Here is a 21,309-nt window from a genome sequence, read left to right on the forward strand (position 1 = left end):
TACGCTTGCGTGTAATGGCACCAGCACAAGTACAATGTTCCATAATGAATGCTGATCGCGCATTCTGTTCTGGCCGGTCTCACTGCTGATTGAAGGTTCACTGGAGGACAGGAGAGACCTAGCAGGACCTGCCCAGACCCTCCGCTTAAAATTCAGAGGGTAGCAGAGGAATTATTTAACACTAATCTACACCCGCCATATAAGCTGAAAAATGATGCATACACATAGTGATTGAAGGGGTGAAAGGGAGGAGTGGGGTAGGATAGGATGAGGAGAAATGGGTAGGGGGAAGAGAGAGGCGGTAAAATGCAAGAGAGGGATAATGCTAATCAGATGGTGAAAGATGAAAACGTATGAACTACTGTTATATTTCTCAATGAAATAAAAAATACACATCAAGTACAAACAATTTTCTAAAACTACTTTATTGTAACTAATCTTAACAACTAAGTTGGTAACTATGTACAGCAAAACAATAGCATGGAAATGTAACATAATTCAATGAACAGCATTGGGGTCCGCTGATGGTGGAATGGAGCCTCTGTGTTCTGATAAGCTTCAAAGCATATGAAGGAATGGTCTTCCCTTTCTAGGCACATGATATCCACAAACCCACATGGTGACGGCTCCATACGCTGTTTAACGAAAGTGAAAAAAGATAAAGATTAAATACATTTTAATCATTAACATAAATAATGAAGCTATACATTGTGATTTTTGTAGCCCTGTCATGTAACGTGTGGGGGAAACATACATGTCAATTAAAAGTCAGGTTTGTAAAACCAGCTGTATATATAAGCAAATCTTCTATTTATCAAGAACAATGTTCTGGACTTCTTTACAACAAACTCATTCATCATTGGTTTCTCCAATTTCCAGAACTGCAGCAGTCTGCGCGTCCCACTAACTGCTGGTGACGTGTGTTCGGGGGTCCCGCGTGTGACAGTTTGGGAACGCAGTTCAAAAGGCACTTAAAAATTTGGAAGAGGCTCGTAGTGGTACAACGAAACGATATAGGGGTAATTTTTTTTAACCCAATTGTTTGTACAATATCCCCAGTGCAATAAGGATCCCTTTGGAAAAGAGGAAAGTGTGTGTCAAAGAAAGAAAGAAACCTTACCTTTCCGTCCTAGTTCATCCAGCCTCACTTCTCGACACGAGGTTCTGGGACTCACAGGGAGATCTGGCAGAGAAAGCCTCAACTGCAAACAAAGAAATATGGGATTTTTATACAGTTTAGGCATTTCATCCAAAAGGACCGAATAAAGGATGCAATATTGTGCCACTTCACTTGTGCACACGCAAACACAGACTATCGACACACTACATAGCACACAATAAACGGCTAATTTACAAAGAAAAAAAACAAATTGCATAATAACAAGCTGCAGATTTATCTCTACTGCTAATGGGATGAAATGCTAGAAATGCCAAAACACCAGGAATAATGCAGATGCTCTAACTCGCAATTCTTTGGCATTTTTTTGTAAAAATCACTACACTGATGGGGGTTAAAATACCTAAAACTCTGGTTTTTCTCCCTACAGTCTGTATAAATGCGGTGCAATTCATATCATTTCACCGCGATACAGAAGCACAAAATACCCCACACTGCGGTGACTTTTTATGAACATATAATTAAGTGTTTGACATTTCATCAGTCTTATAATGGAAAAGGCAAAGACACATAAAGGATACGTACGGATTGGCGATGTCGCTCTGGTTTATGCCAGCGTTTTGTTCAGGGTCCCCTGAAACAACGCGAGTTGGAAAAGAGCAGCCATCTCCCGGACTGTAAGAGAAAAGAACGATAACTCAACATACAGCGGCGATACAAAGCCTGAGCAGCCAAAACTTCCGCCACTTCAGCGAGGAAAACCCAAGACAAAATACGGCGGATGGAATCACAGCGACCCCCGACTAATGTGACTGCTGAGCAGATCTGCGATAAACGGACCCATTTCTAAAATAAACTACTGGCAGCCCCTGCTTGACGATAAGGGAGAGAAATAAGATGTTTTATGGACGAGGGACAAAAATGCAGCTCAGGACAGTAATGTTCTGAAGGTGGCGTTACTTATCTGCATTTTGGACGTTGTGATATCATTTAGCACTAAACCAGCTGTCGCTACCGAGCAGGGAATTCTATAAAGTGTGGCCCAGTCTGTAGATACAAATAATCTCAGTTCTGGGAAGAAAATATGTAATTGTACCTTGTAAAAACAGGTAACAGCCAACACAGCTTTTGATCTCCGAAAACTTCCTTCACGTTCTTCCTGAAGCCCAGGGAATATCTGTCCTTTTCTCCCACGCCCTGAAGTGAGGGATCTTGGAATGACTCTAAAACATACAAATAGTAAATAAATCATACTGAAAAACATCGACCAACCCAATGGAAAATAGAATTGTGATAACAGAATTGGTGACAACTAGAATACGCCTTCTGCGTTTATTCAAACTAAAACCATAAATTCCTGTGTACCGAGGGCCTTTGTTGCTGGTTACTCTGGGCTGGTCAATAGTAGACAGACCCGTATTATACAGCAGACTAGATCCGTAACAGAAAAGCACTATGTGGCATATGTGACCATTTCCGTAGGACCCACAGGCTGTGCTAAACATCTCGATGTCTGCTTTTTCTGTCTCAGACACATAAATCAGGTGCCTGATCCAAAAAAGACCAATTGTTATTTGTTCATGTTAGAGAAAAAGCAAATAATACGTTACCAATGGTTGATTGATTCTTTATGATGAGCCAACAATGACAGGAAAACAGAATTATTAAGGAGATCAAGAAGATGGCTGACATAAAGAACATGGTTGACAGCTGGCTCTCGGTATTATCCGTGTTATCCTGTAGAAGGAATAAAGTATTAACCATGTAATCACGTCACACAGAGATTAGAGTCTAGACTAAAGCAGGGAAAAAGGAAGAGCAATAAATGAAATGGGTGAACAAATAGACATGTATCCTAAAGCTACAAAGACACAAATTCTGTGCATTTTATTTATAGCAAGAAGAATGAAATACAAATTACCTACCAATTCTACTAAATATCTTGATAATTTAAAAAAGATTAAACAATACCTACCGTCCAAAACTTCAGGACATATTGCAGCGTTGTTGCGCAAATAAACAGGCAGTACAGACCGCCGTACATCAAGAACAGCAGGAAGAATTTGTTGTTTGAAAACCCGATACACGAGTGGTGTATGTGCAAATTACCTTAAATAAACATTTTATTGAGACTTTAAAATTCACCGTTTATAGCCATAACTTAAGAACCATAACTTCATACATAATAAATTAACCATTAAGTCAGCCAGACTTACAACCAAAATTGAAAAGCTGTCCACCCCCCTCTAATGGGCAGGTGACCCATACCCCCCAGCGGCTGAAGCAGCCTATCAAGCTGAAGCCGCCCCCCCTCCAAAACCCACGGTCTTTTCAATCATTTCTTGCAGATGCATATTAAAAATGTTGCATCCAATTTCAGATCAATGCACCCCATCTGATCTGTACAAACCTTCCAAACCACCTTCAAATTCCAAATGCCTGAAACTAAAACCTCCAATTAACCTCAATTTTTTTTGTAAAGATCTATTTAACTTCTTGCGCACCCTGTCTAGCGCTTTTAAATCTTTTACATCCAAGCAGAGCTTGCGTGTAATTATTTCCGACCAAACCAAAACAACATTTGGAAACATATTTTGAACCACCAACAATTCATTCTTAATCTGGTGAAAAAGCTGAACTGACTTCATCTTACTGATATCGTTTCCCCCAAAATGCAGAATAATAACGTCAGGAAAAGGAAATTTACACATGCAATTTTTTAAAATCTCAACTACCTCCCCTGAACGCATACCCCGAATCCCAAACCAAAAAACATTAACATTTTCATGCTTCAACCTAAATTTTCCCCATAAACCCGTAAGGCTGCTCTTCTCTGCGCCCAGTAAATAAAAGAGTGTCCAATAATCCAAGCAATTCTAGCTGGAACATCTGCAAAATATTAGAAAAGAAAGTTAGATTAACTCTGGTTTTACATATAATTTAAACCTACCGGACTCCCAACGACCAATTCTTTTAATAACCGACTCATTTAAACCTCTCATAGCCGCCTCAGTAGCCGCCCCTATCCTAAACGAATGGGACGAATATTTTTCATTTTCCAGTCCCAAATTTTTAAAGCAGATCGCCAAAACCTTCTTAAATTGAAATTTGGTCAAAGGCAAACCTGATTCATGTATTAAAAAAGCTTATAGCCAAAAAAGCCTCTACCACCTGAACCGGACAACAATCATCACCCACTCTATACAAACAAACCCAACGCCCTTTACCCTCCCGATCTTATAAAAAACCTCAAACCGCCTTCACTCAACTCATCTTCCTCAAACCATAATCCAGAAATTGAGCTCTTACTTTCTGCAACGAGTTCCCCAATTCTAAAAGCTCAAAAAAAATATAAAATTAAAAGAAGTGGGTCTCCTCCTATCAGCAGATTTAACATCACCCGCATATCCCATCACCATCCTTTCCACTAAAAATTCCTTCACTACCACCAACACCCCATAATATTTCTTCTTCATAAGCATAAAAGCAAAAGCTAGAGCCCCTTCAACTCCAACCTGCGCCGGATCCCAACCCCAAACCTCTGCAAACACACACCACTCCTTCCAAGCTCTAGTATAAGCATTCCAAGTACCCGGGGCCACTGAGTTTTTAACAAGCGCACTTATCTTGGTGATGTCCAATCCCAGATCCTCCCAGGCAGCTCTGTTCCCTTTCCCTCTGCATCCGGGGCCAGCTCCCTGAAGCACCTGAACTGAAAGCGTGACAATGCATCAGCAACCAAGTTACAATTACCCGGGATATGAACCGCTTTTAACCAAATGTTTCTACAAAGACACATCAAAACACGTTGTCTCAACAGACAAACAACTGGCTCTGACCTGGAACGCAAATTGTTAATGACCTCCACCACACCTTTGTTATCACAATGAAAGATTAGCCTCTTATTAGCCAAAAGCTCTCCCCAGACATTAATAGCCACTACAATAGGAAACATTTCTAAGAGAACTAAATCCCCCACCCAACCAGCTTCTGCCCAACTATCTGGCCACTGCCCCACTGCCCATTTACCACTCCAGAACAACCCAAAACCCATTGCACCTGAAGCATCTGTGAATAAATCTAAGTCCTCATTAGACTCAAAGGGAGTTTGAAACAGCAGCTTCCCATTAAAATCTTTCAAAAACATTTCCCAAACCTTCAAATCCTCCCGAATCTCCCTAGACATTCTCACATGCATAAACTTTGAAGACTTACCTCTAATTGCCAGCGCCAACTGCCTTGAAAAAACCCTACCTATGGGCATTATCCGGGCTGCAAAAGCCAATTTGCCTAACAAAGATTGAAAATCTCTGACAAAAACTTTAACCCTCTTTCTTATAATCTCTAATAGCCAATCCTCCACTTTCTGTTCAGGAAGCCTAAATTCCATCTTTTCAGTGTCAATAATGATCCCCCAAAAAACAATGACTCTCGTAGGAGCAACAGTTTTGTCTTTAGCCAAGGGCACCCCAAAGCGACCCGCAAGCGAGTGAAGCTACCCCCGCCTCCTCCTTCACTGCCCACTCAAGAAAGGAAGAGAAAACTTCAAAGTAAAAAGATGAATTAGCGCAGCCCTTTGGAAGCACTTATCAAAATAAAAATTATTTTCAAAGTGAAAGCCTAACGAACAAAAAGCATCTGGGTGTATAGGCAGTAGCCTAAAGGCCGCTTCTATATCCACTTTAGCAAACAGCGCACCCTTACCACAAACCCTTACCCAATCTAAAGCATCTTAAAATTTCAATATAATCACCTTTCCAAATTTTCTCTTTTATAGCTTTGGACAAATTAAACCCCAAAGGAGAGCTTTCACAAGCCAAAGCCTCTTTCATCCAGTCCTCATTATTCAGTCTTTTGTCATTTTGAACAGTCTCAGTCACTCTATCTCCAGAGCAGCTAGCACCTCTTGGCTCCCAAACCGCTTCAGAACGGGCAGAATGTACTCTCTCTTTTACAAAAACAGACATTAACTCACAGGCTTACTTGCCACAAGTTGAACAATGGTGACAGCGGTCGGGTTTCATCAGCTTGCATCGGTCACAATACCGGATACCTGCGGCACAAAAAGAGGGAGGAGGCATTTTTTTTAGAAAAAAGACATTTCACCTCTATAGTCTCAAAGAGCGGAAGTATATACTGAAAGCAGATTAGCGCAGTCAATGCAGTAAATAGTATATAGTCCATGTCATGGGAAGTATGTAGCTTCCTATAACTACTGTGACCACAATCTGGCTCAGCTAGTCAAGGAGTGCGAGCTGATACAGAATTGGCTTTATTTCCTCCCTTATTTTTCGCTGCATCTGAGTCAGACTCGACTTGGCACATGATCCGGATCAGCCTTGACATGGCGTTCCATGGTATGGTTAGTATCTAAGTATTAAATCACTCAAAGAAAGAAGAAGTGGCGGTAGGTACCATTGTTCTGAGTTCTTGTTAAGATTGGCAAATCTTTAGCTGCCCGCTCCAGTATCTCCTGCTTAATCTCTGGTTTGTCTTCCTTCTCATATTGCTCCTTGTCCGATTTAGATAAGCGAAACTGTAAGAGATAGTAAAAGAAATAAGATGAAGATTGGTGATTTGTAAAGAAATATTCCAAAGAATCCAAGTGAAACTGGAGGATTTCCTGCCAATATGTTAACACGACAACTGTTTATGAAAACGTTACACCACTTAGTGAATTATGCCCCAAACGCTCTGCTATTTATATTGTGAGGCTTATATAAAGCAGAAATGTAAATTGTATTTGGGAAGCAAGTTTTAGTCCGTCAAATGTCCAGGCAGAGGAGGAGAAGGGTAAACGGCTAAATGGAAAATCTATATACGAGCCATCAGGTGGGTAACATTTTTAAGAGAGACGCCATATACAGAAAGTGGCTGATACCGAAGGATGAATGAATACCCTGGACTGTGCCGCTCGTACACGGTGCAGGATGTTAAGCGAATAAACCTTAGCAGATTTTATTCTTTCCTTAGAAGGGTTAATCATATAAAAATGGCACAGGCACAATGTTTTCCCATTTCCATTGCAACAGCCTATGAGTGCCTTGCTTTTCTGACCCATGACAATTATGTTTCCCCTGAATAATTAGGAATACGACAAGACTTTGCATGATTTAGGAATCATTTCTGGGATCCGACAGTACTAGCGATGATGTGTCCAACGGGCCGTTTAGTTATTAAAGTGCTACATTCAGCAGAGCCGCTAGACCGCTAGAAGAACATCTGTATATATCAGTATATATATAAATATATACAAACTCACAGATGATATATTGATATACTCACATTGATATATATATACATACACAGACATGCACACACATTAGATACACACACATATGGTATATACACACATACACACATTAGATACACACAAGCACACATACACACAGGACCAGTTTAGCCCGGTTGGTGTTCCGGTTGGTATGGCCCTTTGTAATTGAGAATAAAGCGTTTCCGATGTCAGAGGGAAACACCCCCATTTAAATGGAAAATGGACGGGGCGTGTCAAGACCCTGCAACCCAGAGGATTTGGTTATTGACCCGGAGAAGAGGTGCTTCACCTAGGATTCTCGGGGCAAACCCGGAGAGTTCCCAGGTATGATTATAGGGCAATAAGTACAAGTAGCGTTTTTTTCCAAAAGAGTTCCCAGGTATGGTTATAGGGCAATAAGTCAAGTAGCTTTTTTTTCCAAATCTGGTAATTCAGCTGCATGTGCAAATTCGGGTATCTTTGATGCCGACCAATGCAATTTACCCCATCAAACCATATTTTTTGAAAACTAGACACCCCCAGGTATTTCAAATGCTAGTATTTTAACCCATTCCATGCACTAATTTTACTACCACCCTTTGTCAAACTTTGTAGTAGTAATTTATTTTGAGGGTTTTTTTTAATCACACACACATTGTACTTCAGGTGTGAATTTATAGCTCCTGGTATATGTCAATGTCAAACACCCCAATATGGGTTCAGCAACATCTCTTGAGTACAACCAAACCACCCATGCATGGGTTTGTCTGGTTGGTTGTTTGGGGCTAAAAGGCCACATTTTTCCTGGTCACTCCAATTTACCCCATCAAACCATTCTTTTTTTTTTTTTTAGTAGACCCCTTTGGTAGTTGAAATGCTAGTATTTAAACTCTTTCCATGTCAGGATTTCTCATAAAAATAAACTTTTTATTTATTTTATATTTTGTGGACTTTTTTTTATATTTTGTTGGAACTGGATGGGTCCCATGATGGTGACATTATTGTATAATATATTTTTAGCTATTTTTATTTTTTTCTCTTTTTGTTAATTATTTTCTAAAATATTTTACTAATCACATTGTGGAGAGACCCTCTTGGAGGCAAAATCTTTTGTAGTGACATCCTGGGGTGGGTGTTGTGGTGTCACTGAATGTCTCGCTATTGAGGCATTTCAGCTACACAATTGAAGCTTAGAAAGCAATCATTCATAGATTGGATGTCCACCGCCATACAGCCATAGTATATGGCAGATGTCGACACCCCGAGGAGGGGCCACACAGGGCCGATCTTGGTGTTGCTGAATGCCTCGACATTGACGCATTACACCAACACCTTTTATTGATCATAAATCACTTTCTAAACCTGCTTAATGCCATTACGTGCCAGGCACGTCATTGGTCGTTAAGTGCCTTTTTTCTGTGACGTTCCTGGCACGTTACTGGTTGTTAAGGGGTTAATGTTATTATATAGTCTTTTCACTCTCCCTTATTGTAAAAGCGCCAGGGAATCTGCTGGTGCTATATAAATATATGTAATATACATGTGCCAGGAAAGATGTTTTCGATCTATCCTCCCTAAATATTTAATATCCTTGAGAACAAGTGCTTGTCTCCAATGGTTCATTTCTTTCGGTGAAAGTGCCTCTAAGTGTACTGCGCTTGGTATACTGAGTGCATACATACACTTTGGTGGTGTGGGACAGTATACTCCCAGCGCTTCCGTTCTGGGTTGTCTCTGATCAGTGCCAATATCATGAACGTGTAACAGGCTAACACAATTAAATCTGGTGGAGTCAAGCGGCACTGCAGTATGTTTCACGTTGGCACGATGGAATGGTGGGGACTGGGGACTGTTAGATTTATCACCAAACCTGAGATAAAGATGACGTTTATCAGTCCAGGGGATTTTTATTAATTTTCTTTACTAAATAACTAACCCCACTTTATTGACTAAGCGTTCAGATGAGTTGGAAGCTCATGTACAGGGGGGCTCACAAAGGACAGATGTGGCCAACCTCAGTGAACTTCTGCTGCATAAAATGCTTGGCTGGCCCTGTATAATGTAGAGTTAAATCAGTGTTTTTTTTCCCATGTCTCCTCACATTGACCTATGCATTATACAGGGCCAGATCAGGCTTTCTTACAGGAGAAGCCTGGCAGGGTTGGCCCTTCGTAGTGCATGGAGGGAGTTGAAAGCTCTCCTGCCAACTCTCCCTTTAGTGAATAGAGTTGGAATTCCTGTGGCGGGGAGTGCGCTCGGCGCTTTACCAATACTAAAACACTCTGAGATAGGGACGGGCTGTTATCTGTATTAGCATTCCCAATTTCCCGCTTTTAGTATCAACTGACACATATTTCAGCCACCTCAGCAACCTCTCATTCACTGCAGCGAAAAGCAAAACAAACTTTATTAGGTGCGTCGTGTGCGAACAGCGAACAAATACCCCCTGTCAGCATTTTTCTGGTTTTTTTTCTTTTTTTTTTCTTCCTTGTACCCCACATACTATGTGGTTTATTCACTAAAGGGGGGTTTGCAGTAGAGTTGTGGCTCCCTGACTTCATTATGCTTTACAAAGATCCAACTTTGACAGTTTTCACCAGCAAAAAGTGGTGAGCTGGCCCTGTATAATGTATAACTCAATAAGAAATATCCCTGATGTAAAAGGGATAGTTTACTATATCTCACAGCCCACTAAACATAATACATACTGAAGTACTTTGAAAAGAAAAAATAAATGGACCTCAGCTACCCGCATCCTCTGTGGTCTTTTCTCAACGCTTATAATCAGTGACCAGAAAGCGCTGGGACTGCATTCCGTGCCTCGAGCTGAGGGGCGGTAAATACATCATGGGCCAGGAAGATATATGGGGTCCGGGGCCAAGGGCCAAATGCTTATGGAGGGATTCTGCAGTATCTTTCTGTGCAAGGGAGACCCCACAGAGATCTAAAGAGACGTCTCAGCTATACTTATACTGCTGCTTTACTTATACATTTTAGAGCCACTGCTAAGTTATTTCTGCAGAAAAAGCATATTGGGGTTGGCTCTTCATAATGTATAGTGACATCAAGAAACCACAGCTCTTTATTTAGTGAATAAACCCCTCTCAGGTCACTCTCAGACATCACATTTCTCCTTTAATGTGTATTCTCTCAGCTCTTTGCTGTATCCCGTATCAAAATTAAAAGGAAAAACACCAAGTGGCACCAAGTACCATGGTTACCATGAAAGACTAGTATAAAAATATGATTTATTGCCGGTGACTCCTAGAAAGACAAAATGTTATTTTCTCCGATTTTGAATGAATCTGAATATCTGGAACGTTTACCTCCACGTGCGCGGCCACATACTCCACCTTACAGCCTCAATGCAGGTAATGGATCCAAGAAAAGACAGGAGTCTCTCTCAACACTCGGAAACCTCGTGTCGGTGGGTAGGTTGGGATAAAAACCCCTTGAGAGTTATTCATGGGCGACATATATAGTTATATAGTTACATAGTATATAAGGTTGAAGAAAGAGCCAAGTCCATCTACGTCAACCCTTCTACCGAACCTTCCGACTCTTGATCCAAAAGGCGGCAGAAAAACCCCTAATTAAGCTACTTGCCAATGTGACACTAAACTAGGTATTATGAGTGGAACACCATGTCAGTTTGTGATCTCTGAATATTTACTGCTTTTTCATTTCTATAAATGATTGCCCAAGTGTGTGCCTAATTTCAGGATAGTATGAAGACTAGCATAGATCAACCCAGCACCCCGTGTGGACTTCTGCTGCTGTAGCCCATTAAGGTTTGATGTGTTGTGAGTTTAGAGATGGTATTCTGCATACCTTGGTTGTAACGAGTGATTATTTGAGTTTCTGTTGCCTTTCTGTCATCTCAAACCAGTCTGTCCAATCTCTCCTGACCTCTGACATCAGCAAGGCATTTTCGTCCACACAACTGCCACTCCCTGGATAGTTTCTCTTTTTGGGACCATTCTCTGTAAACCCTAGAGATGGTTGTGAGTGAAAATCCCAGTTGATCAGCAGTTTCTGAAAAACTCAGACTAGCCCTTCTGGCACCAACAACCATGCCATGTTCGAAGTCACTAAAATCCCCTTTCTTCCCTATTCTGACGCTCGGTTTGAACTTCAGCAAGTTGTCTTGACCACATCTACATGCCAAAATGCATTGAGTTGCTGTAATGTGATTGGCTGATTAGCTTTTGGTGTTAACAAGCAATTGAAAAGGTGTATCTAATAAAGTGGCCAGTGAGTGGATATCCGCATTAATAACTGCATATGTCAAAAAACAAACATATAAAGTATTAAAAAAGCCTTTTAATTGGACCGTTTTTACAAGGTTACTTTATGAAAAGCCAAATTTCTAGTACAAATTTTATTCTAATTGAATTTCAGTTAAATATTTACCCTCCCATTTCTGTCTCAGCTTTTAAATGTCACAAAAATACAAAATGAGCAACTAGTCAAGAAGAGACCGAGTGGGCACTGGACTGGCAATCGAGGTACCGATGAGTGTTCGGCCTCAGCCCTGCAAACTTTCAGGCGTGGCCGTCCCTTTAAGAGATCTGCCTGGAGTTGAACTCCTCTCCACAGCTTGCTGTTTTGTTTACTTGCGTATCTGTAATTTATAAACCTTTGCCCTCTTTCCCTTAAACATCTGGGGATTTTGGTTCCTCTCTCCTCTCCCCATATCCCAGTTGAGATATCCTATCCTTGCTTAAAGGAGAAGCCTCTGGGGATCTTGGCTCCGCACTCCATCCCCTGTGTTCCTTGCCTTGTTCCCTGTCCTTTGTGGCATCCTGTACCACGTATGTCTGGTCTGGTTATGTTTTAGAATCCATATTTATGTTCAGCTGTGTTGGTTATGCTATATCCATGCTTCCCTCACCTGAAGCCTATGTCATTACCACACCTGACCAGAGATGTGAGTTCAGTTAGTTCCTTTGGAGATATAGTTCATGGCTGACTCTGGATCTGTCTCTTGGATTTACCTTTTTGACCTGGACTGCCTATTGGATTTATATTAACAAGCAAAGGGGGTAAATCTTATAGGCACCTTGGACACTGAGGAGCCCGTGGAAATTGGGGTACTCCGAACTACACTGTCCCTTAAAGAAAAGGCTAGAAGACAGAAAAATGGCTTATGCTTTTATTGTGGTATTGTGGCACTTTTATCACATACTGCCCTACACGTCCACCTCAAGTTCTTCATATTTGGACTATGTTTGTCAGCCCTGTCGCCTCTTCACATCACTCTGAGGGACATAAAGGCTGGTGTCACAACTATCCACATTTGGCTTCACAGAGGAGACCACTAAGCCCTGGAGTAGCTTCTTCCATTATTCTCCATGCACCTGCTACTGGGGTTCCCGACACGCCTCTACGTCATTGCCTAGAGCAGTGGTTCTCAACCTTCCTATCGCCGCGAACCTTTAATACAGTTCCTCATGTTGTGGTGACTCCCAACCATAAAATTATGTAATCATATATTGTGAAATATGTGTTTTCCGATGGTCTTAGGCGACCCCTGTGAAAGGGTCGTTCGACCACAAAGGGGGCGCGACCCACAGGTTAAGAACCGTTGGCCTAGAGGCAACTTCTATACTCCCATCTGAGAAACCTGTTTCTAATAGCCTCACTGGAACAAGTACCAGCAATACTTCTTGTTATGCCAATGCAGCTTTTGTCTCATTTGTGAAGTGTGTCTCTATCACTGTGTGCGTTCTTACACTCTCGCGCCCTACCATGTTGCGCTTACCTTTGATTTTTTTCTAAAGGTACGTTGCTCTTGTAAAATTTACAAATAGAATTTACATTTTCTGATCACAGTTACAATTATGGCGGCGAGGATGTTTTTTTAACTTTATATACAAATAAAGGCTCTAGTTTACAATATTTTTATTGCTTTTATGTAAAAAACATACATCCAACATGTCATAGTATATTGATTCTTGCTGCAAAAAGGAGAGAGTTCCATGTGTAACGCCTCTTTAATGATGATGTTTGGAAAAAATCATAACAACCCATTACACAAGATTTGTGAGGTCTAGATGGATCAGAATATGCTCAGAATATATAACAAACGTATGGTGGAGCTTCTGTAATTTTTCTCAATTAAATAGAAAATATACATCAAGTACAAACAATTTCCTAAAACTACTTTACTGTAACTAATCTTAACAACTAAGTAGGTAACTATGTACAACAAAACAATAGCACGGAAATGTAACATAATTCAATGAACAGCATTGGGGTCCGCTGATGGTGGAATTAAGCCTCTGTGTTCTGATAAGCTTCAAAACATATGAAGGAATGGTCTTCCCTTTCTAGGCACATGATATCCACAAACCCACATGGTGACGGCTCCATACGCTGTTTAACTAAAGTGTAAAGAAACATAAGATGAAATACATATTAAGAATTACAATAAAAATGAAACTTTACATTGTGATTTTTGCAGCCCTGTCATGTAACATTCATCATTGGTTGGTACAATTTCCAGAACTGCAGCAGTCTGCGTGTCCCACTAACTGCTGGCGCCGTGTGTTCGGGAGTCCCGCGTGTGACAGTTTGGGAATGCAGTTCGAAAGGAAATTTTAAATTTGGAAGAGGCTGGTAGTGGTACGGCTAAATGATATAGGGGTTTGTTTTTAAGAAACTTATTTTGGACAATGTACCCAGTGCAATAAGGATCCCTTTGGAAAAGAGGAAAGCGTGTCCCAAAGAAAGAAAGAAACCTTACCTTTCCGTCCTAGTTCATCCAGCCTCACTTCCCGACACGAGGTTCTGGGACTCACCGGGAGATCTGGCAGAGAAAGCCTCAACTGCAAACAAAGAAATATGAGATTTTTATACAGTTTAGGCATTTTATCCAAAAGGACCGGATAAAGGATGTAATATTGTGCCACTTCACTTGTGCACACGCACACACGGACTATCGACACGCTACATAACACGCAATAAACTGCTAATTTACAAAGAAGTAAAAACAAATTGCATAATAACAAGCTGCAGATTTATCTCTACTGCTAATGGGATGAAATTCTAGAAATGCCAAAACACCAGGAATAATGCAGATGCTCTAACTCGCAATTCTTTGGCATTTGTTTGTAAAAATCACTACACTGATGGGGGTTAAAATACCTAAAACTCTGGGTTTTCTCCCTACAATCTGTATAAACGCTGTGCAATTCATATCATTTCACCGCGATACAGAAGCACAAAATACCCCACACTGCGGTGACTTTTTATGAACGTATAATTAAGTGTTTGACATTTCATCAGTTTTATAATGGAAAAGGCAAAGACACATAAAGGATACGTACGGTTTGGCGATGTCGCTCTGGTTTATGCCAGCGTTTTGTTCAGGGTCCCCTGAAACAACGCGAGTTGGAAAAGAGCAGCCATCTCCCGGACTGTAAGAGAAAAGAACGAGATAACTCAACATACAGCGGCGATACAAAGCCTGAGCAGCCAAAACTTCTGGCAAAACCCAAGAGAATATATGGTGGATGGAATCACAGCGACCCGCGACTAATGTGACTGCTGGGCAGATTATTATTATTATTATATATAGCGCCATGAAATTCCGTAGCGCTGTACAACAGATCTGCAATAAACGGACCCATTTCTAAAATAAACTACTGGCAGCCCCTGCTTGACGAGAAGGGAGAGAAATAACATGTTTTATGGACGAGGGACAAAAATGCAGCTCAGGATAGTAATGTTCTGAAGGTGGCGTTACTTATCTGCATTTTGGACGCCGTGATATCATTTAGCACTAAACCAGCTGGCGGCACTGAGCAGGGAATTCTATAAAGTGTGGCCCAGTCTGTAAATATGTTACTGATGTTTGATCGATTCTTCATGACGAGCCAACAATGAGACGAAAACTGCAGCAGTCTGCGTGTCCCACTAACTGCTGGCGCCGTGTGTTCGGGGGTCCCGCGTGTGACAGTTTGGGAATGCAGTTCGAAAGGAAATTTTAAATTTGGAAGAGGCTGGTAGTGGTACGGCTAAATGATATAGGGGTTTCTTTTTTAAGAAACTTATTTTGGACAATGTACCCAGTGCAATAAGGATCCCTTTGGAAAAGAGGAAAGCGTGTCCCAAAGAAAGAAAGAAACCTTACCTTTCCGTCCTAGTTCATCCAGCCTCACTTCCCGACACGAGGTTCTGGGACTCACGGGGAGATCTGGCAGAGAAAGCCTCAACTGCAAACAAAGAAATATGGGATTTTTATCCAAAAGGACCGGATAAAGGATGTAATATTGTGCCACTTCACTTGTGCACACGCAAACACGGACTATCAACACGCTACATAACACGCAATAAACTGCTAATTTACAAAGAAGTAAAAACAAATTGCATAATAACAAGCTGCAGATTTATCTCTACTGCTAATGGGATGAAATGCTAGAAATGCCAAAACACCAGGAATAATGCAGATGCTCTAACTCGCAATTCTTTGGCATTTGTTTGTAAAAATCACTACACTGATGGGGGTTAAAATACCTAAAACTCTGGTTTTTCTCCCTGCAGTCTGTATAAACGCGGTGCAATTCATATCATTTCACCGCGATACAGAAGCACAAAATACCCCACACTGCGGTGACTTTTTATGAACGTATAATTAAGTGTTTGACATTTCATCAGTCTTATAATGGAAAAGGCAAAGACACATAAAGGATACGTACGGTTTGGCGATGTCGCTCTGGTTTATGCCAGCGTTTTGTTCAGGGTCCCCTGAAACAACGCGAGTTGGAAAAGAGCAGCCATCTCCCGGACTGTAAGAGAAAAGAACGAGATAACTCAACATACAGCGGCGATACAAAGCCTGAGCAGCCAAAACTTCTGGCAAAACCCAAGAGAATATTTGGTGGATGGAATCACAGCGACCCGCGACTAATGTGACTGCTGGGCAGATTATTATTATTATTAGTTTATATAGCGCCATCAAATTCTGTAGCGCTGTACAACAGATCTGCAATAAACGGACCCATTTCTAAAATAAACTACTGGCAGCCCCTGCTTGACGAGAAGGGAGAGAAATAACATGTTTTATGGACGGGGACAAAAATGCAGCTCAGGATAGTAATGTTCTGAAGGTGGCGTTACTTATCTGCATTTTGGACGCCGTGATATCATTTAGAACTAAACCAGCTGGCGGCACTGAGCAGGGAATTCTATAAAGTGTGGCCCAGTCTTTAAATACAAATAATCTCTGTTCTGGGAAGAAAATATGTAATTGTACCTTGTAAAGACAGGTAACAGCCAATACAGCTTTTGATCTCCGAAAACTTCCTTCACGTTCTTCCTGAAGCCCAGGGAATATCTGTCCTTTTCTCCCACGCCCTGAAGTGAGGGATCTTGGAATGACTCTAAAACATACAAATAGTAAATAAATCATACTGAAAAACATCGCCAATCCAATGGAAAATGGAATTGCGATACCAGAATTGGTGACAACTAGAATACGCCTTCCGCGTTTATTCAAACTAAAACCATAAATTCCTGTGTACCGAGGGCCTTTGTTGCTGGTTACTCTGGGCTGGTCAATAGTAGACAGACCCGTATTCTACAGCAGACTAGATCCGGAACAGAAAAGCACTATGTGGCGTATGTGACCATTTCCGTAGGACCTACAGGCTGTGCTAAACATCCCGATGTCTGCTTTTTCTGTCTCAGACACATAAATCAGGTATCTGATCCAAAAAAGATTGTTATTTTGTTCATGTTAGAAAAAAAGCAAATAATACGTTACCGATGGTTGATTGATTCTTTATGACGAGCCAACAATGAAAGGAAAACAGAATTATTAGGGAGATCAAGAACATGGCTGACATAAAGAACATGGTTGACAGCTGGCTCTCGGTATTATCCGTGTTATCCTGTAGAAGGAATAAAGTATTAACCATGTAATCACGTCACACAGAGATTAGAGTCTAGACTAAAGCAGGGAAAAAGGAAGAGCAATAAATGAAATGGGTGAACAAATAGACATGTATCCTAAAGCTACAAAGACACACATTCTGTGCATTTTATTTATAGCAAGAAGAATGAAATACAAATTACCTACCAATTCTACTAAATATCTTGATAATTTAAAAAAGATTAAACAATACCTACCGTCCAAAACTTCAGGACATATTGCAGCGTTGTTGCGCAAATAAACAGGCAGTACAGAGAGCCGTACATCAAGAACAGCAGGAAGAATTTGTAATTTGAAAAGCTGATACAGTTGTTGGCCCTACAACAAAAATCTTAGGTTTAGGACATGAAAAGCCAATAAACATAATGTTGTGTTAATGACAAAGCTTATCGAACACATACCATGGACAGTGATGATCCATCTTCAGAACACATCTAAAAAGAGACACATCAAATGTGAGATTACAACAAAAAAATCAGACATATAAAGGCACATGGAAAGAGATGGCAGTATATTGGGGTGTTTTCACAGGAATTAATGAAGCACAAGCCAATCTGAGGAAGAGGTCAGAGTCATGCCTCAGGACAGATCTGCAACCTAAAATAATCCCTCCATACTCCTTAACACCTTGGTTACCCTTAATATGCACTATTACATCCTCTGAAACACACCCCGGGTGACTAAGGAATTAATAGTTTGTACTATGCTTTTTTTGTGCCGGTGCAGACATTTTCCCCACTAGTTGATCAGGGTGTCAGTTAGAGAACCTGAGGTCTTCCCTGTTAGCAGGATTAAGCATCGCTAGCTTCCTGCTCACTGATCCAATGCAATGGCGCTCGGTGCGAGCGCTGGTTACCACAGAATATTGGAGAATGCCTGATCTTGTGTTTGGGCTTTCTCTGCCAGCAGTGTTAGTCCTGACATCACCAGAAACAACATTCAGGATAAAAAAAATTTATTTCAAACCAAGCAGACAATGTTTACTGCAAAACTTTTGGGTACAAATGAATATTAAGAATTTATCTCAAGTATGGAGACGTCCATTCGAATGGACTCATGAAAATAAACAAAACATGAAAATACACAGGTGCTGCGGTGCAAATGTGTTTCCAAATTCTCATCAGTGTAGTTTGTTTAAATGGTTACGTGAATAGGATGCATGTGTGTTTCATATTATGGAATCTAAGAAAAACAGGCTTACTTGTCACAAGTTGAACAATGGTGACAGCGATCGGGTTTCATCAGCTTGCAGCGGTCACAATACCGGATATCTACGGCACAGAAAGAGGGAGGGGGGCATTTTATTTTTTAGAAAAAAGACATTTCACCTCTATAGTCTCAAAGAGCGGAAGTATATACTGAAAGCGGATTAGCGCAGTCAATGCAGTAAATAGTATATAGTCCATGTCATGGGAAGTATGTAGCTTCCTATAACTACTGTGACCACAATCTGGCTCAGCTAGTCAAGGAGTGCGAGCTGATACAGAATTGGCTTCTGAGTCAGACTCGATTTGGCACATGATCCGGATCAGCCTTGACATGGCTTTCCATGGTATGGTTAGTATCTAAGTATTAAATCACTCAAAGAAAGAAGAAGTGGCGGTAGGTACCATTGTTCTGAGCTCTTGTTAAGATTGGCAAATCTTTAGCTGCCCGCTCCAGTATCTCCTGCTTAATCTCTGGTTTGTCTTCCTTCTCATATTGCTCCTTGTCCGATTTGGATAGGCAAAACTGTAAAAGATAGTAAAAGAAATAAGATGAAGATTGGTGATTTGTAAAGAAATATTCCAAAGAATTTCCTGCCAATATGTTAACAATATAACAGTTTATGAAAATGCTACACCACTTAGTGAATTATGCCCCAAACGCTCTGCTATTTATATTGTGAGGCTTAAATACGGCAGAAATGTAAATTGTATTTGGGAAGCAAGTTATAGTCCGTCAAATGTCCAGGCAGAGTAGGAGAAGGGTAAACAGCTAAATGTAAAATCTATGTACGAGCCATCAGGTGGGTAACATTTTTAAGAGAGACGCCATATACAGAAAGTGGCTGATACCGAAGGATGAATGAATACCCTGGACTGTGCCGCTCATACACGGTACAGGATGTTAAGCGAATAAACCTTAGCAGATTTTATTATTTCCTTAGAAGGGTTAATCATATAAAAATGGCACAGGCACAATGTTTTCCCATTTCCATGGCAACAGCCTATGAGTGCCTTGCTTTTCTGACCCATGACAATTATGTTTCCCCTGAATAATTAGGAATATGACAAGACTTTGCATGATGAAGGAATTATTTCTGGGATCCGACAGTACTAGCGATGATGTGTCCAACGCGCCGTTTAGTTATTAAAGTGCTACATTCAGCAGAGCCGCTAGAACATCGGTAAAATATAACGTGAACGGCAGGAGTCGCAGCAAAGTGACATTACAGAAGCTCCCGATGTTTACCTTTTCCGATGGACTGGCCGGGGAGGAATATATCGTCCTCAAGTATGACCAGAGGAACATGATAAATAGCAGGTGAAAAATCACCATATATACAGCTGTATAAAAGAAAGAAACAAATGCATAGAGTTACAATACAAGAGCAATCAGACTGCACACTGAGTAATATACACACAGATAAATGTATATATACACACACATACATTTATATATATACATACATACTCACAGGTCCATTGATATATATACATACACAGACATGCACACACATTTGATACACACATATACGGTATATACACACATACACACATTAGATACACACACGCACACATACACACAGGACCAGTTTAGCCCGGTTGGTATTCCAGGTGGCCCTTTGTAATTGAGAATAAAGCTGGACAATTCGTTAAACATCACAGGAACCCAAACGCTGAAACTGCAAACTAAATGAAACTCGGTGTGAGCGGCTCTGAGCACGAGAGACAAAAATATTTACCCTTTTCAATGGTCGATGTTACGGTAACTACAAGAGAAAAGAAATAGTTAATAAACAGTCACAGCATCTACTTAATGCCAACAAACTGCACCCATCCCCACGTATCTGTCACTATACATCATATACACGCCGTATACGTCATACACACGCCGTACACGTCATCCAGGACCCGTCTGGTGGTTGCTATGGTGACTGCACTACTTTAAGCACCAGATCTGCTTGTTACAGATAACTGCTGCATTCTATTGGGAATTCATTTAATTCTCAAAGAAATGAGGTTGGGCATCCTCTGGCAGTCAGAGGCGTTTATTCACTAAAGGGGTAGATGGCGGCAAAGCTATGATATAATTTTGCATTAAGAAGGGCCATCCCGGACAGCTGCTGAATGCTACAAACCCAAATACAGATCTAATGATTGAAGACAGAGGACTCCGCTTAGAGATTACAGAGCAGACCCCCTGTATCCCACCAATAACCAGAGGTAATCGGCAAGTAGCTTCACAACTCCCAGGACCCTCAGCCCGCCTTTACATATCCAAGGAAATCTCCTGGCTGTATAGCCCTTCTATAGAGAGGATTAAAACAACCTGTGTAGTGTGTACGGGATAAGGGGCGGAGCGATTTTAGTGGGCAGAGCGGGGATTGGATTAGTGAGCGGAGAGGGCGTGTTGGTGGGCGGGATAGTGGGCGTAGAGGGACGGACTTATGGTTACTTACAAATGCAAAGCTTCACCACGAACCCGTAGTACGAACCGCACACGTTCGCCATGATGAAGAGCACAGGGATCCACCTCACTACTCGCAGTAAACAGCGGAGAAAGTGAGACAACGCCATGATCGCGTTACCACAATCAAGACAACTGACACACTCCAGTCACTGGGACTGGGATAAAGCTCTATTACGTCACAAAGGGCACGCCTAATGTGACCACGCCCTCCTTACCTCACAGAGCTGGCGCGTCGCAGAAGGCTCTTTCAGGGACACAGTATGGTGATATATAGTGTATTATATAACCGTATATATAATACTATAAAATATAAAACTATATCTATCT

General features: G+C 41.1%; 1 protein-coding gene, 1 long non-coding RNA gene and 1 pseudogene across 3 annotated transcripts; all 3 read right to left on the bottom strand.

The window, feature by feature from the left end:
• Positions 1 to 1,136: 1,136 nt before the first annotated feature.
• On the bottom strand, positions 1,137 to 7,599 carry LOC128473862 (palmitoyltransferase ZDHHC2-like; annotated as a pseudogene).
• A 5,722-nt stretch (positions 7,600 to 13,321) lies between these two features.
• Positions 13,322 to 16,753, bottom strand: LOC128475377 (uncharacterized). Of its 2 annotated transcripts, XR_008346493.1 has the most exons (6): positions 16,630 to 16,753; positions 16,073 to 16,162; positions 15,508 to 15,589; positions 14,702 to 14,791; positions 14,119 to 14,200; positions 13,322 to 13,756 (listed from the first exon to the last, which is right to left on the bottom strand). It is a non-coding gene; the product is annotated as an uncharacterized LOC128475377 (long non-coding RNA). The 2 variants fall into 2 exon arrangements; XR_008346494.1 differs by lacking the exon at positions 16,630 to 16,753 and having other exon boundaries at positions 16,073 to 16,204.
• A 200-nt stretch (positions 16,754 to 16,953) lies between these two features.
• On the bottom strand, positions 16,954 to 21,089 carry LOC128473863 (palmitoyltransferase ZDHHC20-A-like). Its single transcript, XM_053456087.1, has 9 exons — positions 20,972 to 21,089; positions 20,255 to 20,281; positions 19,762 to 19,856; positions 18,918 to 19,038; positions 18,509 to 18,578; positions 17,709 to 17,741; positions 17,505 to 17,625; positions 17,140 to 17,266; positions 16,954 to 17,054 (listed from the first exon to the last, which is right to left on the bottom strand). The coding sequence occupies exons 1-9, from the start codon at positions 21,087 to 21,089 to the stop codon at positions 16,954 to 16,956; spliced, it is 813 nt and encodes a 270-aa protein (XP_053312062.1).
• Between the last annotated feature and the right edge of the window lie 220 nt (positions 21,090 to 21,309).

The sequence above is a fragment of the Spea bombifrons genome, chromosome 2 (assembly GCF_027358695.1).
Source record: "Spea bombifrons isolate aSpeBom1 chromosome 2, aSpeBom1.2.pri, whole genome shotgun sequence".
Classification (NCBI taxonomy): domain Eukaryota; kingdom Metazoa; phylum Chordata; class Amphibia; order Anura; family Pelobatidae; genus Spea; species Spea bombifrons.

Coding starts and splice junctions, on each gene's coding strand:
- LOC128473863 (XM_053456087.1), bottom strand. CDS start 21,089: ATGGCGTTGTCTCACTTTCTCCGCTGTTTACTGCGAGTAGTGAGGTGG. Junction 17,267..17,504: donor ATGTCCTGAAGTTTTGGACG/GTAGGTATTGTT, acceptor TTCCTTCTACAG/GATAACACGGATAATACCGA. Junction 17,055..17,139: donor AAAGAATCAATCAACCATCG/GTAACGTATTAT, acceptor TGTCTGAGACAG/AAAAAGCAGACATCGGGATG.